The following is an 18,683-nucleotide window of genomic DNA, read 5'->3' on the forward strand; positions in this document are numbered from 1 at the left end:
GGCAGCCTGGGCACAGCCTGGCACAGACACAGCCAGGCTGGTCGTGGTTTCCTGCTGACCCTCTACCCTGTGGCCCGCTGTGATATTTTTTGTAGACTCTGTTTCTCTACTATTTCTTCCCACCTTCTCTTTCACCCCCCCAACCTCTCCACCATCAGGAGAGGAGGTAGGGGCTAAGCAAGACAATAATGCAGTTTTCTGTTTCCTTACAGACTCCAGGGACCTAGCTTTGCTTTAAACCTTATTTGCCCACGGGGACCAAATTCTTTGACAAGCTTTTCCAAAGCTGGGATATCGAGAAAGCAAGCAGTCGCACATATTGCCTACAGTTACAGAGCAACCCGCTCTGGGCAAGACCAGTAGTCCTATTTTCATGGCCAGTTAAGCACTGTTCCTTTGCAGCTCTGAACAAAATGTCCTGCTTAAGGAGTTACCACAGACACGTCTCTGACCCTTCACTCAGCAGAATGAGTTTTACAGGTGTTTTGGCTGGTTCTGCTGCTGGGCTCACGCTCCCCAAGCTAGCACAGGTGTCCCAGCTAGCGTCACACCCCTACCGTGGCTGCTCTCAGTCTGCCACTTTTCACCACAACCTGACAAGTGAAGGTCAGACTGGATTTCTGCACTTTTAGTTTTTGTTTTTTAAATACTTTTTCTGCTCCTCCATTTAGAAACACAGAATATTATCAGTGAGAAGCAGCCTCTGTGGGTCATCTGGTCCAAGCTCCTACTCAAAGCAAGGCCAATATCAAAGTTCGATGAGGTTGCTCAGGACCTTGTCCACTCTAAGTTTTATTATCTCCAGGAATGCAGATTCCATCATCTCTCTGGGTATCTGTCCCTGTGATTGACCACTGTTTTCATGGAGGATAATTTTCTAAACATGTAAGTGGACTTTTCCTTGCTGCGGCTGGTGTCAACCCAGCTGAGTTTTGGTAAAAAGCCCAGTCTGAGAATTGCACTACCTTATTTACAGGGCAAGTTTTCCTTTTCCTCCCATGCACCTGTACTGCCTTACTTGCCTCATAAATTGCAAAACCGATGGTATGCATGTCCTCTCCCATCTTCCTCTGCTTCCGCCGGTGCTTCTGAATCAGGCCAATGAGGAAAGTGCAGCCCCTCTCAGGATCATCAGGATCCTCATCTTCTTCTTCCAGCTTGATTAAATACTGTGGATTCGTCCAGAAAGTGTCTGGGAAGTGGATTTATGCAAACTGCTCAGAGGCTTCTTTGAAAGCAACTGTGCTGATATATACATGTCAGCTAGGACAGATGCAGCTCTGACTTCCAAAATCACCTGTGAGAAGGAAAAACTGACACTCCCCTCCCCAGGCTTTACAACCACAACTAGACCCTCACCAGGGAGCCACATTTCCCAAACACCTGCACTTTTTGGACGTCAGTCCTGGATATCCCAGGTATATCCTCCTCCTCCATAGGCCACCCCAAACCAGGTCCCAGAATAAGCGCCCAAAGTACAAGTGGACGACTATGAAGGGTTTCTCCATCACAGCGGTGACCACGTGCTCTTACTTGGGTAATTCCTGCAGCCCCCTGCAGTGGCTCCTCGCCTCCAGTTCCCATCCAGCTTCAGCAGGCTCCACTTCTTGTACCTGTCACTTGCCAGGGTGTCTGGAGTCAGGTTGCAGATCTCCAGGCGGGAGTAATGTCTTAAGAAGTCGTTGAACGCCATCCTGCAGGAGGCAATGCCACAGGCAACGGCTCCTTAGGATGGACAGGTTTTCTGTACAACCACCTTGTCTATCCTCCGTCTCTCCCACTGCCATTTAGCACTAGGATTTGGGGTGAATTTGCTCACCCATCTTGGAGAATGTACTGGGAGAGATTACTTTTTGTGAAAAAAGCAGAGGAGAAGACATTCCCTTCAGCCTGAATGGAAACCCAGTGCTACTTACCAAAATTCTCCATCTTCATGCCTCCTGGTCAGCCGCTCCCGTACCTCAGGGTCAACACCACTCCAGTTTGGGCAGCTGAAAGACAAACCCACATAAACTACAGGGTAAAGGTTAAATCCTAATGTAGCTGGTCTGGCACAATGATTTCACTTGCTTACAGCTCCACGCAATTGCAATACTCCACAGTATCCAGCTGACAGCAGCTCCAGGGCTCTCAAACCACAGCAGCATTAAAATACAGGGACCTGGGATATTCGATACCTCACTTCTTAAATATCCAAGGTGTCGTGGCTTAACCCCAGCCAGCAACTGAGCACCACGCAGCTGCCCACTCACTCCCCCCCCACCCAGTGGGATGGGGGAGAAAATCGGGAAAAGAAGTAGAACTCATGGGTTGAGATAAGAACAGTTTAATAGAACAGAAAAGAAGAAACTAATAATGATAATGATAACACTAATAAAATGACAACAGTAATAAAAAAAGGACTGGAATGTACAAATGATGCAATTGCTTACCACCTGCCGATTGACACCCACTTAGTCCCCCAGCGGCGATTCCTCCCACCCCCCGCTCCCCCCAGTTTATATACTGGACATGATGTCACACAGTATGGAATACTTTGGCCAGTTTGGGTCAGCTGTCCTGGCTGTGTCCCCTCCCAACTTCTTGTGCCCCTCCAGCTTTCTTGCTGGCTGGGCTTGAAAAGCTGAAAAATCCTTGACTTAGTCTAAACACCACTTAGCAATAACTGAAAACATCAGTGTTATCAACATTCTTCACGTACTGAACTCAAAACATAGCACCGTACCAGCTACTAGGAAGACGATTAACTCTATCCCAGCTGAAACCAGGACACAAGGTAAGGATCAAAACCAGTTTTATTTGCAGAAAGTGCTAATGCCTTAACTGAGACGGAGCTTTATTTTAGAAAAAGGAAGACCCAGAACAAATACCGCCCAGCCACAGAACTAAACTCCGTCTTTCATTGTTAACAACAGAAAAGGATTTTTAAAGCCCTTTTAGCAAGAAAGTTTTCTGTAGCTCACCACTGAGCCTGGGCTGTTAAAGGAGCAGAAAGTACAGAGGGGCTTGTAGGAACCACCAGCCAAATAACTGCATCGTACGTGAAGGCAGGTGTTTGTACGAAGGGCACTGCGTGCTGTGACACCTATGTGGGAGATGACAGTGGTGGGATGCTTCTTTTAAACAGCTCAGAGCAAACATCACATTCAGATGTGACTTAGAGAGGAATTTGAAGTAGGGAGAAGCCAGGTGACAGCAGAAACACGATCATACCCCTGCAGTAAAAGCCTACAGGCTATGCGCAAGCCATCAACTCACTTGTCATTCCATTTTCCGGTCCACTCCACTTCCCCCCAGGGATTTCGGATTCTGATCAGCTTCTGCACCGTTCCTCGGAAGTTCACCTGATGGGATCAGAAGCGTATGGAGAGTTATCCAGGGATTCAGCACTGTGCTCCCTTTCACCTTTTCTATGGGAGTTAAAGGACATGGCAGAGTAAGTATCTCAGTGCTACACAAACCCTAAAGTGTATATATGCAAACAAGCACTCATCTGGTCCAAAAGCCATGAAGTCAAACTGATTTTGAATGAGGTCCATGCACCCAACCTTGTCCTGAGAAGGTTTATAGCATGCACTAATCAAAGCTCACGATAACCAAAATGTCTGTTTTGTGTTGCTAAAAAAATTACCTCTGACAGGATTTCAAGCAAAGGGAACAAAGCTACTACAGGACTGCCAAAAAGCAGGTACAAGGGGATATTTCTCTTAAGTTGTCATTTATGTACAAACTGCCTTTTCATATTCAAATGCATCAATGCATCCCCGCCACCATGTAAGATGAGCCTGTTACAAGAGACGGGATACTCAGTCTGGCCACGACCCCTCTGACCACAGGAATGCCCTGCAGTTCGGGAGCCTCAGCCCCTCCTCGCACTGTGCCAAGGCCCTGGCTTGTTATCTTCTGATCTCTGTGCGCACTGAGGCCAGGCCAAACAAAGCTGTCTGAGTTTCAGTAGGAAAAGCCAATATTTATGGGGAACATACGGCACTAATTCGAGGAAGGAGCTGGCGCACCTCTAGAGCCCAAAGTGAAGAAAACTGCACAGAGCAGCAGCAGCCCAGAGTCCAGAAATGATGCTCCAGTGCCCAAGATGAACTATCCTTACAAAGCCTGACTGTATCTCCAAAGGAAAAGCCTGGCTAAATCATGCCTGGTTGTGAATTAAGGTCAAACTCCCTCTTCACTGCTTTTGCTGTGAGAGGAGAACCAAATGCAATCACATAAACCTGCCTGTTAGCAGCATCCACCTCAGTGCAGCATGTCAGCAGCTCTCTACACCTCACTCTGGAGTTTCAGAAATTATTTCAGAAACAATTGTCGGTGAAGTAACTGAAAGTCCATTACACACGTAGAAGGACGCCATGATCTGCTTCCTTTGTTTTCACTTGTCTTAACTTCACCAGTCACCTACTCTTGGACAGGCACCTTGCATTTGAACATCGTGCCCTGCTCAAAGGTGCTGTCTGGGAGGCATTTAAGGGACAATAATTTTTTTTTTTTTTTGCTTGGCACGGCTCTCTCACATCTTGCTGTGCATTTAAGCTACAGTACTGCCTGCTACGCAGAAATGTGTTGAGGGGCCCGGTCACCAGCAGAGGGTAGTGTGCCCTCTGCACAGACCTTCCCACCACCCGCTCACTGGGAAATAGCACTGCTTATGGAAAAATAGGGGCTTTTTGGCCAAACCCCCAAGAAGTCAAGTTTGCGTTTATCCAAAACACACCAACTAATTCAGTATTTCTTCAGAGAAAAGGGGCTCAAAACCTGATTTGGCAGAACGGGTGAGACTGGAGAATTTGCAACGCTGAAGACGGATTTGTGGCCGCCATGGCCCAGGCCACGCGCAAAGCTCGCTGCTTTTCACCCCTTCGGGGTGGCGAACGTACCTCCTCCGCCCCGGTGACCGAGTACGCGTGTCCCTTCACCAGCTTCTGGGAAGTGACTGCCTCCGTCTCTGCTGCACTGGTGATCTGGAGAAGCAAAGAAGATCGGTGAGCGTGGCTTCCCGCGCGGCGGGGGATCCAATGGAGCAAAGCTTCCCCCTCCAACGGAGCTTTGATCTCACTGCGGGGCTCCAGGGGTGGTTTAGCTGCCGCACAGAGGCAACGAGAGGGATCTGTGTGACAGAGCGGGGAGAGGGGAAGGCAGCACGTGTGGTGGTGCTGGAGCCCCCGGGGTCCACGTTCATGGCACAGGGTGCACACCAGAAGCCCTGCACCACAGCAAAGCTCCCTCCCGGCTCTGAAACACTTAGTGTGGTGCATCCCCTCTCGTGCATCTCCAAACGCCGTACAAAGGGGGTACACACGATGAACTCTTGTGTTCTCAAGGGGCCCAGGGGAACGCAGGGGGTGACTGGTCTGAGGCTGCCCAGATGTCACCAGGGATCACACCCAGGTCCAGCAAGCCCCAGCGCTTTGCTTAGAGGTCGAAAGACCCCCTTCAGCTCCACAGCGGGGTGGGATGTTCCCCCTCCTTTCCCCAGCACTGCCACCCGAGGACCTGCCATGCAGGGGAGCGAGGGAAAAGGCTGCACTTTGGATGCCATTCATACCTGAAGGCATATCACCCTCTCACTTTTTCAGGGCCATTACAATACTCGGACAGTCTGGCCTACAAACACGGCAGAGAAAAGTCACTTCTTGCTAGAACGTGACTGCTTGACATCTTGCTGTAATAATACTTAACCCTCTATGAAACGTATGGTTGTCATTGCCTTCCCACCATTTCAGAAAGTGTGTGATCTTTAAACAAGCATATTTGAAGCGTCAAAAAAAGAGAGGGTGGGATCAAGCAGGCAGGATTCCTGCTGTCAATTCATGCCCTATTACTGCCCCGCAGCGCACTCTCCATGTAACGCTTAACCTCTGCGTCCCCATTTCCCTTACAGAAGAGAAGGGAAGATTTTACAGGATTTTTTCAAAGGCTAAACTCATTAATAATCAGTTTACAATATAGAAAGCGTCAGCATTTACCAACAACAGAATATATTTACTCTCCCTCACCCCCAACAAGAGATTTGTATCATTCTGGGGCAAAAACCCAGATGTCAGATTCTTATCTAAATGCAAACGAGTAAAACAGGCCTCCAAAGTGCTGCGAAGTCGCACGCTGACATTAACCAAGTACTTTTCCTGCTGTGAAGCTTCCCTCTCCTGTGACTCTGATTTAACTTGAAAAATGGGAGGAAACATTTGAATTTGTATTATGAATGGAGTTCTTGTAAACAGTTTACCTTCCCTTTAGACATAACTAAGATGTAATCTCATTTGGGAGCAGGGTGATTATCACAATAACAATACCTAGACTCATTTCAGTCAGGCTAAAAGCGATGCTGAATCCTTGCAGGCAGGGCCAAAGCGCCTCTTTTCCTTCTCGTACAGGTTCAGCTTTTGACAATGTGTTTTCCCATAAAGCCTTTTAAAGGCCTGGCAACAGTCCGAGCCTCCCCGCTTCAAGAACAGTGCCCAGATTTTTTGGGAACATTTTGGTACAATTTGTGCAACAAACAGGCTACAGCAAGGATTGAGGTTACCACCTCTGAGCATCTGACTGCAGGAGCCATTAGCAGCAGCTTTCTGTCCAAACCTACTCAGCCCGTACCAACCTGCTGCCAAGCTACAGGCTTTCTTAAGAACAAAGATGTACATCAGGACCCCTAATGAGTTCCCTGTATGATCTGGTATCACGAACCTACGAAACAGCAAAAGCTCTAGGTCTTGAGGAAGAAACACAAGGGAGGCAACGAGCTTTTACACATGAACTAATGAAGTCTACATTTCAACCTAACCCCGAGAAGAGCATGCGCCTGGGTCACACTCTTGGGTCAAATTCTCCAGACACAAGGTAGAGCAGAGAACCGTAGGCAGAGGGGACCAGCATCCTTTGCGCACCTCCTGCAGATGGAGCAAGGGTCCACCCTCCAGCTGCCCACATGCGCAGCAAGAGCCGAGTGTCCAGCAATAAGCCCGCTAACTCACATCAATGGAGCAGCCAAGGAGAGAGCCTTTCTGAAGTGCCTTCTGAATGATTTTGAAGAGGTTGGGTGGTGCCTTCTGCAGCTCATACCATTCTGCAATTCCACCGGTGAAGTCCTCAAAGCCTTCAGTGGTGGTGCCACCAGAGAGAGACTCATACGATCCGTTCAGCCTGCACAAAAGGACACACACACACAACCATCAGGCTCCCTATTTTTCTCTTCTCACACACACACCATCAGCAGGTTCCCCATTCTCCTCTTCTCTTGGAGAGACGCACTCAGTTTGCCAACTGTCACAGCATTTCTGCTTTCAACAGCACCACACCAGCTACAAATGCGCCCTCCATTCAGCTTTGCTTCTTAGAGCTCTGTACTTGCAGAGCCCAGCACAGAGTCTTAGACACTCATGTATACAGGTTGCAGGTTCAGTCATATCAATGACAAAACTCATGAACGCTATTTGAAGAAAAAAATAATATTAACACAATCAAGACCAAACAATTTGCCTCTCTAGTTCCACATAGTCTTTTAACCCCTTTAACAATTACGGATCTGATTTTCAGCTGATCTAAATTAGCTCAGTTTCTTAAGTCAATTGAAATTAGTAATGTTAGATGGCAGAATTCCTCCCTGGCCATCCCCAAATTGGAAATTCAGTTTTGAGCATCTTCACCTTGAACAGAGACCTAGGCACAGGGACTGGTGTGCTTTGCATGCTGAAGCACTGCTGGTGCAAGCCCTCACAGGTGTGAGAGCACGTCAAACAGAGCTTCCCAGACCCCAGGGACAGGAGACAGCACTCTAGCCTTGCCATGAGATGCGAGAGCTATTTTTCCTGGCTAGCAGCAAAGCCGGTCCATTTGGCTACTTGTCTTTAGCACCTGTCAGTAAAGCTTTACTAAAGCAGCCATTGTGGGATACCCCAGGAGTTGTAAAGGCTAATAATTAGGCTGACATTTTAAATGCATAGTATCCGTGCAGTTGAGGATGCTATGGGGAAGCAGAGGCATTGGGAGATTTGAGTGGGGTGAAAGCCTGGCCTCGACTCACTTGGCGTAGGCCTTCTCCAGCAGCGCGCTCCAGAACTCGCTGCCCTCGGCCGAGTGCACGAAGAGCAGCTCCCCGTTCTTGGTGGGCAGCCTGTCGTCCACCACGACGTCCAACCACTCCCCGTACTGCCAGAACTGCAAAGAGAGCACAGACATGTCGTCACTGCCCCACGCTGTGCACTCAGGTCACCAGGATGTTTATCTGCTAATGCCAATTTCCTAGAGGAAAATCAATCTCCTGCAGAGCCAGCTTCGCCCACCCTGTTCGGGGATGCACGTCCTCAGCTGGATCTGCTGATGGAGGAAGGACCACAGAGACAGCCCCTGCTCCCAGCTCTTTGGTTAGTGGTCGTCTTCCTTCCACCACCATCACCCTTTTTGCATGTCGCCGTTTTTCTGCCTCGCTCTTTGATGTCCCTCAAAGTGCTCCAGGAAACACCACACACGTAGACATAGCCAGCTACGCCAGCTCCTGGCCAACAGCACTGGGGGGGGAAGGCTGTTTTCCACGTACCTGGAAGTGGAAAATTCCTGCATATCTATCCTGGAAGCTCTGGTCTTTGGGAACAACACGGGCCAGAATTTCTTCATTCAGGGTGAGAGAGGCAATAGCGGCCAAGAGCCAACAGTCCCCTGTAAAAATAAAAGAAAGAAAAAAAAGGAACAGTGTCATCTTTATTATTCAAACTTCATTTGTTAGTTTCTGTACTGCATAGGGATTGTGCATTATAACCAATAATCACCTCAGCTGTGATGAGATGATCCCTCCCGTCACTCTACCTCTAAGGCAGATCAAATGTATGTACACAAATACCCGCCATTTCCAGGCAAGTGTTGAACTTTCTCAAGAACAAAGTAATTAAAAAAAAAAAAAAAAAAAAAAAAAGTAAAAGCAGGCTTTTTTATGATCTACCAACACAGTTATCACCCATGCTGGGACTATTTGAAGGAAAACTTAATATTCAATTGAGTGTCTACAGATTAGGAAGCAGCATGGGGAAAATGCAAAGAGCAGGGCCTGTGGGCACATGGAGGTACTCAGGGGTGCAGTTCCTCCTCAAAAGGCCAGTGTTTTATCAAGCATAGGCTGTTTTCCTTTCCCTCCTCCACATTTAATAAATGCCTGTTGACTTGCCATCCAGAGACCTATCCGGTGGACAAGCTCCCTTTAAGGTCTCTTGCCAGCTTCCTACCAAATAGGAGCGTCTTTCACCTTTTACATCTCTGGAGAGTCTTGCTAGAGGCCTCTCTGTTTAGTCCCACATCTCGTTGTTATAGTAACTCACAGAATTAACTCACAAGGTTGACAAAACTTAACAATTTTGAAAGAGTTGATATGAAGAAATCCATTACCCTGGAGACGCTGCTATGTGATCATGTAAACTTAAGATAACTAGAGCTAGAATATGTGCCGTATGTATAACCAAGAACGTATTATTCATTAGGAATAGATAACAGTAGATTAGTCAATGCTGGATGAGAATCAAGTAAATACCCTGTCCTTGCCTTACCTTGCTTAATTTTAATACTAAAATCAAGACCCACTTGTGCATAATGACTATGTAAATGTGAGTCCACCTTAGTATAATGAACTGGACAAGAGCATGACATGCTCAGAAGACCTTTTCACTACATAAGTTTGTGTAGCCTATCACAATTTTTGTTGTATGTCTTGCCCTGTAACATAATTGTATAAAAACTTCAACCTTTCTTTCTAAAGGCGTGCAGGTATTTGGAGACCTGGCACACTATACTGCAGTACAGCAATAAAGACAAATATCTCGACTCGATGTGTTGACTGGCTTTTTGCACATCGGGTAAAAGAACCCAGCTTTTGGGACACCGTCGTCTCTGGCACTAGTCACCAGGGAGTCGGGGAAGGTCTGAAGGCAGGCACTGTTCCCCAGTCCCGCACACCTCTTCACCCTTCCTGGGATGGGGCCAACGTACACCGAGCCTCATGCCACAGCCCCAGGGCCCAGGCCGTCTGGATAGTATTTTTCCACACCATCTCCTACCAAGCAGAGGGAGGAGAAGACCACAACTATATAAACATTACCTCTATTTTTTGTAATTATTTTCAGAAACCAGTCTTACTTTAACAGAGCGGTTACCTTTCTGCTCAGCCATGGGCCTCCTGCAGCTCATTAGCAAAGTGATTAGAGATTTAAAGACCCAGCTGATGCCCCAACTCCCACAGCCCAACACAAAACTCCTTGTTACCAATTACCAGATCTGCTGTTGCCTTGCTTTGTGAACACAGGAAAGCTGGTATTACACATCAGATCCCACAAAATGGTCCTGCAGCATATGTAGGATTGCAGGTTCAAGAAACATGAACCAGCTGCAGCTGCTAGCAAGTCAGAGGCCAGCAAAGCAGTGGTCTCTATACAGCCAGCTCTCTCCTATAGGAAAAGGGTCACAAGCTCACAGGTGAGAAGCTGGGATTCAAATGGGAGAAAGTCTCAGGGAGAGTTAAGTCTAAAGCAGCTCTCAGACCCAAATCCATCACCACTCAGATAGCAGTAGGAGGAACACAGACAACGTGCAACTCCCTCCAGGCTGCTCGACGCTTTTCACAGCTGATCCCCAGCAGCAGCTCTACGAATGACATCTGTCCCATGGCCCTTTTCGCATCTCACAAAAGGTAGGAGATGTGAAATTGCAGAGTAATTTCAAAACCTGAGATGCTTTTACTATTTCATAACCTAGAGGGGAAGAACCACACATAAAACTTTCCCCTCGGCCCTGCCTCCAGCTGCTTGTACTGCAATGGAGAAATTGTCATGTCAGAGAAGTTTTTCAAACAGGAAAGTCACCTTGCTATTCTCCTGTGACAGCAATGAGGATGTTCCCCTCCCTCCTCTGCGACAGCACATCCATCTCACCCTGCAAAATGGCAACTCGTACAGCCTCCTTCGTGGCATTTGAGACCCTCTTCCCTGGCAGCTCTGCACCCTCCGGTGCCGTGGTGCATTCAGAGGCACCACCAAGCACAGCAAATGTGCTTGCTAGAGAAGAGATTGGGGTCAGAAGATACTAAGAGACATTTTTACATGGGCTAATCTACAACTAACAGTATGATCCTCTGTCCCCCAGCTGCGTGAGGGCTCTAGCAGTTACCCTTCACAGCAATTTTCTTTACAGAGGACAATGTTAAAGCGGTATGCAAACAAAGCCTTTGGTCAAAAGGCAACAACAGGACTTCAACTTCAGTTCAGCTTACATCTGTGCTCTCCCATATACAGCCTGCCCGCACAGTTATTTTTGTGGTTTTGTGGGTTTTTGTTGGTTTTTTTGTTTGTTTGTTTGGGGTTTTTTGTTTGGTTTTTTTTTTACCAAGGCAGTCTTCAAACAAACCTGGCAACATGGTAATCTCCTGGGAGAGACTGCCCAGAGATACCTTCTGTACAGAGGATCCCTGTTTTTATTAAGTCTCTAAAACAGGTAGTTTCTGAACACGAGTTGGGATTCTTCAAGTCCAAGGGACGACCACTGGCTAGAGAACAGCCCTGGCACTTAGACTGGGGCTCTTTTGGGGTCCAGCTGAATTAACACCATACTACCTCTCAATTAATATCATAGAGTCTCCACTCTTTCCTCCTTAACTTGTTTTTCTCCCACTGGCACTCATCACACAACAAGTCAATTCATTAACCCAGACAAAAAAGTCTTTCTGTCGCCTTACTGAGTTAAAAGAGGTCACAGCTTGTGACAGGACTCTTCTGGGTCAAGAGAGCAGTGGGTTGTTATGTATTTGGCAGTAGAAATATTGTATGTAAGAGACATCGTGAGAAAAGGGGATGGATGTAAATACACATGTGCACTGGACCAGCACACACTGCAGGAGAGCTGGGCACTCTCCATCAACACCCCAGCACTGCACACAGGTGGATAACCCTTGGCCTCCCCCATAAATATTCCTCTTCTAGCACCCAGGAACCACTGGGTGTTTAAGACCAACAAAATCCTAAAAGGAAAAGAGCAGGGATCTTAATTCTCCCTGTTGTGCCGCTGTGTTCCTGCTCCAGCAGGAACAATCATTCACAGTTGGGAAAAGTTAGCAAGCCTTAGCGAGACTTTTAACTTCTAACAAACTGCAAATCTCAAAGAATCCTGAACACTGGGAACAGGCATGAGACAAGTCACAAATACACAAACTGATAGGTTAACCGGTCTCATCTCAGCATAGAGGCCACATAACTGATAACCCACAGACAGGTGCCTGTCCAAGCAGCAGAACAACCCTGGCACACATCCCACGCTCTGCAAGGCTTTTAGAGACAAACACGCGCAACTTGGAGTCTCTGGCATCTCAGACCTACACCAGCTAGACTAAAGCCGGTACAGATACGCTCACCCAGACTACTAGGATGCCTTCACGTGGTTAGGTAGATCCATGCTCTCATTCAGACTAAACTAGATAAACCCAGAAAGAAAGCAACTCGGCCTGCTCAGTACCGCTGTGCTAGTCCTAAGGCACAGCTGGGTAAAACCATACAGCTCTTGGCATCTACAACAAAGCTGCAGGCAGAGCTGAAGGCACTTTGTGCATGCTCTATCGGGTGGGTGGACACAGCTGGAGGAACGTCCTACACCCTTTGCTCGCAGTCAGCTGTGGAGGTGTTTTTCCTCTCAATTGCTCAACCTGCAGCATAAACCAGAGTTCACGTTGCACAGCCTTACTCAACCAGGCAAACTGGACTGCTCCAAGAGAACCCCAGAGCATCTGACATCGGTGTTACCAACCTCAGAAAAACTGTGCTGATTTAACTTAGCAGCCACTCTGGCTCAGAGGGCAGGTGTCCCACCATTCTTCCAAAGAAATATTAGCATATCTATTCCATAAACAAGGCAGGGGCTGGGCAGGCAGAGAGCCGCACAGAAAGAGTAAATGAACAACTCAACATGACCACAGTAGCTCAGGAAGCCTTGGTCAAGAAGATGCTCAGGCATCTAGATTAAGAGCATACAACCTTTAATGCTATAATACATCTTTGAGTCAGATATCCCCTGTAGATAAGAAGCTCTGAAGTTCAAGGAGGAGAAACCCCCCCAGAGGACCTCTAGGCCCATAAGCAGAGTTTATAAAGAATTTCCTTTACTTTCTAGCTGTCCTATCAAGGCAGACATGAAGAGAAAGAAACAGCAGACTTTGTTGTAAAATCTCTCTGTTGAACTTTATACTGGTTTCTAAGAAGAATTTGGAGTCAGAGGAACATAGATCTTAACTTGGACAACTCTGGGCAAGGTCTTCTTGAGGTTAAAAGGCAGATGCAGCACATATGCAAGATGCACCACCCTTTGGTTTCCACATTTAGAAGTGCTCAACAGTCAGGATATCATCTCTCCCTTTCTGAACAGTCATCACTAAAAGTAGACCTGATAATTCAAAGCCTGGATGAGAACAGAGCTCGTGATAACACCAGGAGTTTTAGCCTGCACTAAGTAAGCCTGAGCAGGGTCTTTACCAAATAGTCTTAACTATAAGAACTGGTACTTTTGTAAGGCTCTTGACAATGACTTTCCTTTGACAGAGAGGGAAAGTCCAAGAGGAGGCTAACAGACAGGTTACTTATATGAAGAATTTGAAAGGAGCGTTAGCAAGGCTAGGTTAATCATGGAGAATTTTTGTAAATGCACAATACAATAGGCAGAACAAGGTTATCAGAAAAGGGAATATTATCAGGCTGAGTTTATTTATATTAACAAGAAGTACTATTTTTTCCTGTTGTGCTTCCTTTTTGCTGCTACCAATGTTTTACTTATTTCCATCTCTGCATTTACCTAGTCTCCAGCTATAAACAAGAATGTTACAAGAAATGTAATTGCAAGGCAAGCATAAATAGCCGTAAGGGCTTAAAACTGGCCATTCTGGAGAGCAAAGACAAGCAAAGCATCCTCATGAAGCACCTGGAGGGCTGTAAGCAAAAGGCAGCTCCTCTGGTCCCTGCACAGCCCATGTAAGGGTATGGGAAAAATGTACATTCAGCCAATCACAGACATGTCATTATTTTAACACACTCATAGCTACAGGTTAACAACTACTGAATGTATTTGTATTAATACCATGGGACTCCAGGAATTTTTCTGGTTAGAAACATGAGGCTGTGGCAACCCACTTACAGTAGAGTGGTTGCCAGCGTGGGAAAACCAGGCATCTAATTTTCTAAATTCATTCTATTCAATTCATTATTTTTCCACACGTTTTTATGTAAGGAGGAGACACCAGTGTCTGAACAGCAGAAGAGAGATACCGAGCAGTGTACGCCCCAGTGTTGTGATACCATGGTGACATCCCCTCCAAAGAAGGCGGTTAAGGGTGAATAAGCTTCCTCTCCCCAGCGGCTTTGGTTCCTCCCCTCTGCTGTAATGAGTCACCACATCCCATGTGCTGCGGTTCTGAGCCAAATACCATCATTGACTTCAGATTTGATACTGGAAAACTAACTCTAAATACTCTCCCTTAAAAGTTTCTCCTAAAAAGCAACAAAAACAGAATAAAGGATAATCCAAAGCCCAAGCGGTAGAGTTGTGGTGTCCGGAGAACCAAACGAACTGTCGCCTTGGTGAGGCGACAATCTTTTCTGTGCTGATGATCAGCTGTGCCTTTTATGCATCGTGGTATTGTATAGTACAGGTCAAAAACGATGAAACAAATTTATAGGCTTCATCTGGCCCACAGACCAAAGACTCTTGGGCTAAAAGGAACATCTGTACCACCGCTCATTAGCCAAGCTGTTCGGTTACACATCCCCTGCCACGAAGCCTGTTGCAGCAGCGATAGGTACGTCTGCTTTGGACACCTCATCTGTCCCTGTGGTATTCGAAGATGTTCTGAACGGCTTAGCACAGCAATGAAACTCCACGTGGGCACAGGTCTGTTGCTTTTTGACCAAGCCTTTTGGGGAATAAACAGATGACAAAAGCTTCCTACAGAAAAAAGCAACATAGTAAAAAGCACAGGTTTCCAAGAGCACCTGACATCTTCCAGTGCAATCTTTGTGACATCCCAAAATGTGATGTCATCGGGATGGGAAATCAGTGTCAGCACACAAAGTTCAAGTAAATGGAAGCTTAAGCACATGTATCAATACAAATGGTGGTGTCAGATGTGGCAGTTGCCAAAAAAAAAAAAAAAAAGGCATTTGTACACCACATCTGGTACATCTGCTATCTGAAAAGCAGAGATTCAATACAGACAGGCTCTTAGTAACTCAATGACTATACAGAGAAAAGATCAATAGAATCTAATTTTTAATCAACCCCTGAACAGTCACACAATACCAAAATCCTGCCCAGATTCATAAGACGACAGTGGGGCGAGTCATAGCAGTAGTTAGCCATGGTGAAAACAGTAATACAAACAAGAACACTAATAGCCTCCTATTCAAATGTTGTTTCAGGAGGTAAAATAATAGCAGCTGTGAGTCAGTGCGTACCCTTTGGTGGTACCGTATAACCTCATGAGAACATCTGACTGGTCTAAAGACCACTAAGGCAACAAATGCTTTCATCCATTTAAAAAAAGGTTTGGCATTAGCAACAGCAACTCCACAACGTGAAAACCAAGTTACAAATCTTTCATTACAGTGCTCTTGCTGCCACAACATCTGGATAGAAAAGGAGTCTGCAAAAAGCAGAAAGCAACTAAGTGCCTTCAGAAACGAGCATCTATGCAAAATGCCAGCTGTTGAAATGGCATTACAATAAACAGTCATTTCACGTCGAACTACTCCTTAGCTGTGAAGTCTCACAACAAAAAAAAAAAGAGGACAAATGTCTGGCATGTGTGTTAAGCACTGGGACATGCTCGATGTCAAAGCAGTCGTGGTGGGAGACGTGATATTGGGCAGAGAGAGAACACATGAAGGAAGCTGGTGACATACCAAGGATTTCACTGATGACACAACAGAGCCTAATCCATGCCGCAGACAATATTGGGGCATGAGGAGAGCTAAATTAACAATCTAAGTATTTTTTATTGTCAGGGTGGGTTTTGTTTGTTTGTTTGTTTTTACACAAATTGTATCTAGTTGTTAAAGCACCAACCTGAATAACTCCTGAAAGAAAAAATAAGCACAAAACATGTGAAATAAGCTTCCCTATCCATTATATTTTTGGACATGAAAACACAAATAGCAGCAGCTGGACTAGAAACTAAGAAGCTACAACATGGCTAATATATTATGCTGATGAAAAGCAAACAAACAGAACTTCGTTCCTTTGCCAACCCCGCTGCAAAAGCGCAACACACAGCACGTATTCGTGATGTTTCCCTACACCGAGAGCTTTTCCTCAACCACGTTATCAGTCTAACCTAAAACACTCTCCCTATAGTTATGGAATAAATAGGAACCTCACTGCTTCCACTTCAGCTTATTTCCTCTCACATCCCCACAGCTGCCCTCCTCACCAGCCTCCACACCGAGAGGAGAGGCACAGAGACACTCGCCTAAAACCCCTTCTGGCAGGCAAGGCAGGAGAGGCTTCGAGACCGGGATGGCTGTGCATGCACAGCCAGGTTAAGCCACCTGCTTCCCGCTGTCCCCCGGGGCTTCCCTGCAGCTCCCGGGGCTCCTCCGGAGTGGCAGACCCAGGGGCTGCCATTGCAAACTTAGTGACAGCCATGGCAAAAGCAGAGGGCTCACAGGTTGGCCCATCCCTCCCGAAATACCCCAGTTTTTATTTCTTTAAGAGCTGGTGAGCAGCTGGGAATCCCTCCGTGTAACTGGTTTTCTCTGTACTGCATCTTTCCAGGTTTCAGGGAGTCCCTCCTGCTCGGCAGCACTCTCCCACTGGGGAAAGAAACACCCTGCTACGCACTCAACTGCTTTTCTAAGCAGACTGTTAAAGGCAAAAATTAGTCAAGCTACTCCCAGGCACACGGATGCAGACACGAAAGGAACCGGTAGCAACCAGAAAAGCCATCAGGAAACCAGTCTGTGTCACCCCTGCTCGGTGCACACAGCAAGGCTGTGCTCAGTGGCCAAACACACATCGTCCCTACCTGCAGCTGCCGAGGAAAGGCAAGAAAGATCTGATTTGATATGAAGAGAGGTGGTAGGATGCAAAAGGATATATTTATAGAGTGAGTTACAGCCTAGTATAAACTGTGGTGTCCTGCCCGAACGGAAAACTCGACTTTCTGCCTCCACCTTACCTAAGGCCCCTTGGCAGATGTCTGTGCGAGTGGCTCCACCGGCTATGAACTGGGGGCTGGAACACAGCTCCTGGGAACAAAACAAGCCTTGCATTACATATATCCACAAGTAAGGAAGGGAACGAGGCCTCACTTGCAGCAAATTTAAACAAGCGATCGACCGCAGCAGACGAACGCCACAGAGCTGGAGCAGGTCAGGAACGAGTGCGGGCACCAGACAGGCTAAGCGCGGTGAGAACGGGAGCTGGTGACCAAAGCTTGTGGGCAGCCATCTCACTTCACAGTACGTGCCAGGAGGTCCACTGCGTTTTTACACACGTGCACACACCGCTCTGCTGTTACCTCCCCGCCACTGACTACGTCAGGGTCTTTCTGAAACGCCTAGGCACCCCGGAGTCCGTCCGACCCCATGGCTCCCGTGGGAGGTCTTGTGAAGGAAACCTCCACGTCGCGGTCAGCTCATCTCTCTGCTAAGGGAAAGAGTTATCCACAGCGACAGCCCCGAGCGCTACCCAAAGCAAGCGGTTTGTCCGCACGGAGAATTCAGGCCGTGAACGGCTTTTTCGCCTATTTTTTTAGTCGTTTTCCAGATGGAGCCCGTTATCCTGCCGGCCCACACCCCGGGCAAAGGGACAACCCCAGCGCTCTGGGCAGCCGCGGCCTCGCAAAAACGGGGGCACCGGGATTCTGCAGCCGCCTGGGTGCTGCCCGGGGAGAAGCGGGGGGCCGACAGGGAGAAGGGGGAGCGCAAACAGCACACGCACGGCCCCCGCAGAATTAAATCAAACCCAATTTAAGGCGGGGATGCTACCGCGACCCCCCCTCTCCCCAGCCCCCGCCGCCCTCGTACCGTGGGTCTGCGCCAGACGACGCCCTGCGTCTTGTAGGAGCCGGGCCCCAGCTCCCGGTAGCCGAGGGCGGTGGGTCCGGCGGGGAAGGAGGGGTCCTGGAAGAGCCGCCCCTCCTGCAGGCACTCCTGCCGCAGGGCCCCGAAGTCCTGGCCCAGGTAGGGGACGGCGCGGTCGTGCCGCCCCGCGCCCAGCGCCGCCGCCCGCTCCTTCGCCACCGCCGCCGCCATCCCCGACATCGCCCCGCCGCCGCCGCCGCCCCGCCCCCGCCCCGCCCGGTCTGACATCCGACAGCCCCCCCCCCGGCGGGTGTCACGAGTGCCGTCGGTGCTCAGCCCCGCAGCACCCCCCCCCCCCGGTTTGCTCGGGTCCTTCTGACCCGAGTGGCCCCTCCGAGCCACTTGCCGGCCGGTCTCCGTCTCTGTTCCCCCGGGGACCCGAATGGAAGCCCGTCTCCCTCGCAGCTGGGCACCTCATCGGCTTCGCGCCTGGCTCCCGTGTTGCCACACGCATTCATCAATTAAAAAAAAAATAAAATAAAAAAATCAATATTTCCTATGTAAAACCCAGAAGTATCCATGTCCAAACCTGTAAGCTTAGAAAAAAGTCAAAGGAGGGGAAAAAACTAATATGGCTCAAAA

At 48.0% G+C, this 18,683-nt stretch overlaps 1 protein-coding gene across 1 annotated transcript in view; it reads right to left on the reverse strand.

Moving 5' to 3' along the window:
* The window catches only part of CAPN2 (calpain 2), a 28,653-nt gene extending 10,363 nt beyond the window's left edge, over positions 1 to 18,290 (reverse strand). Inside the window, exons 1-10 of the mRNA XM_030034892.2 lie at positions 18,045 to 18,290; positions 17,195 to 17,264; positions 8,546 to 8,664; positions 8,033 to 8,166; positions 6,984 to 7,152; positions 4,890 to 4,973; positions 3,259 to 3,344; positions 1,917 to 1,991; positions 1,534 to 1,694; positions 1,023 to 1,192 (exon numbers count right to left, since the gene is read on the reverse strand). Of these exons, the coding sequence (XP_029890752.1) occupies positions 1,023 to 1,192; positions 1,534 to 1,694; positions 1,917 to 1,991; positions 3,259 to 3,344; positions 4,890 to 4,973; positions 6,984 to 7,152; positions 8,033 to 8,166; positions 8,546 to 8,664; positions 17,195 to 17,264; positions 18,045 to 18,281 (1,305 nt within the window). The 5' untranslated portion in view covers positions 18,282 to 18,290. The remainder of the gene's footprint in view (positions 1 to 1,022; positions 1,193 to 1,533; positions 1,695 to 1,916; positions 1,992 to 3,258; positions 3,345 to 4,889; positions 4,974 to 6,983; positions 7,153 to 8,032; positions 8,167 to 8,545; positions 8,665 to 17,194; positions 17,265 to 18,044) is intronic.
* Between the last annotated feature and the right edge of the window lie 393 nt (positions 18,291 to 18,683).

Source organism: Aquila chrysaetos, chromosome 13 (assembly GCF_900496995.4).
Source record: "Aquila chrysaetos chrysaetos chromosome 13, bAquChr1.4, whole genome shotgun sequence".
Classification (NCBI taxonomy): Eukaryota; Metazoa; Chordata; class Aves; order Accipitriformes; family Accipitridae; genus Aquila; species Aquila chrysaetos.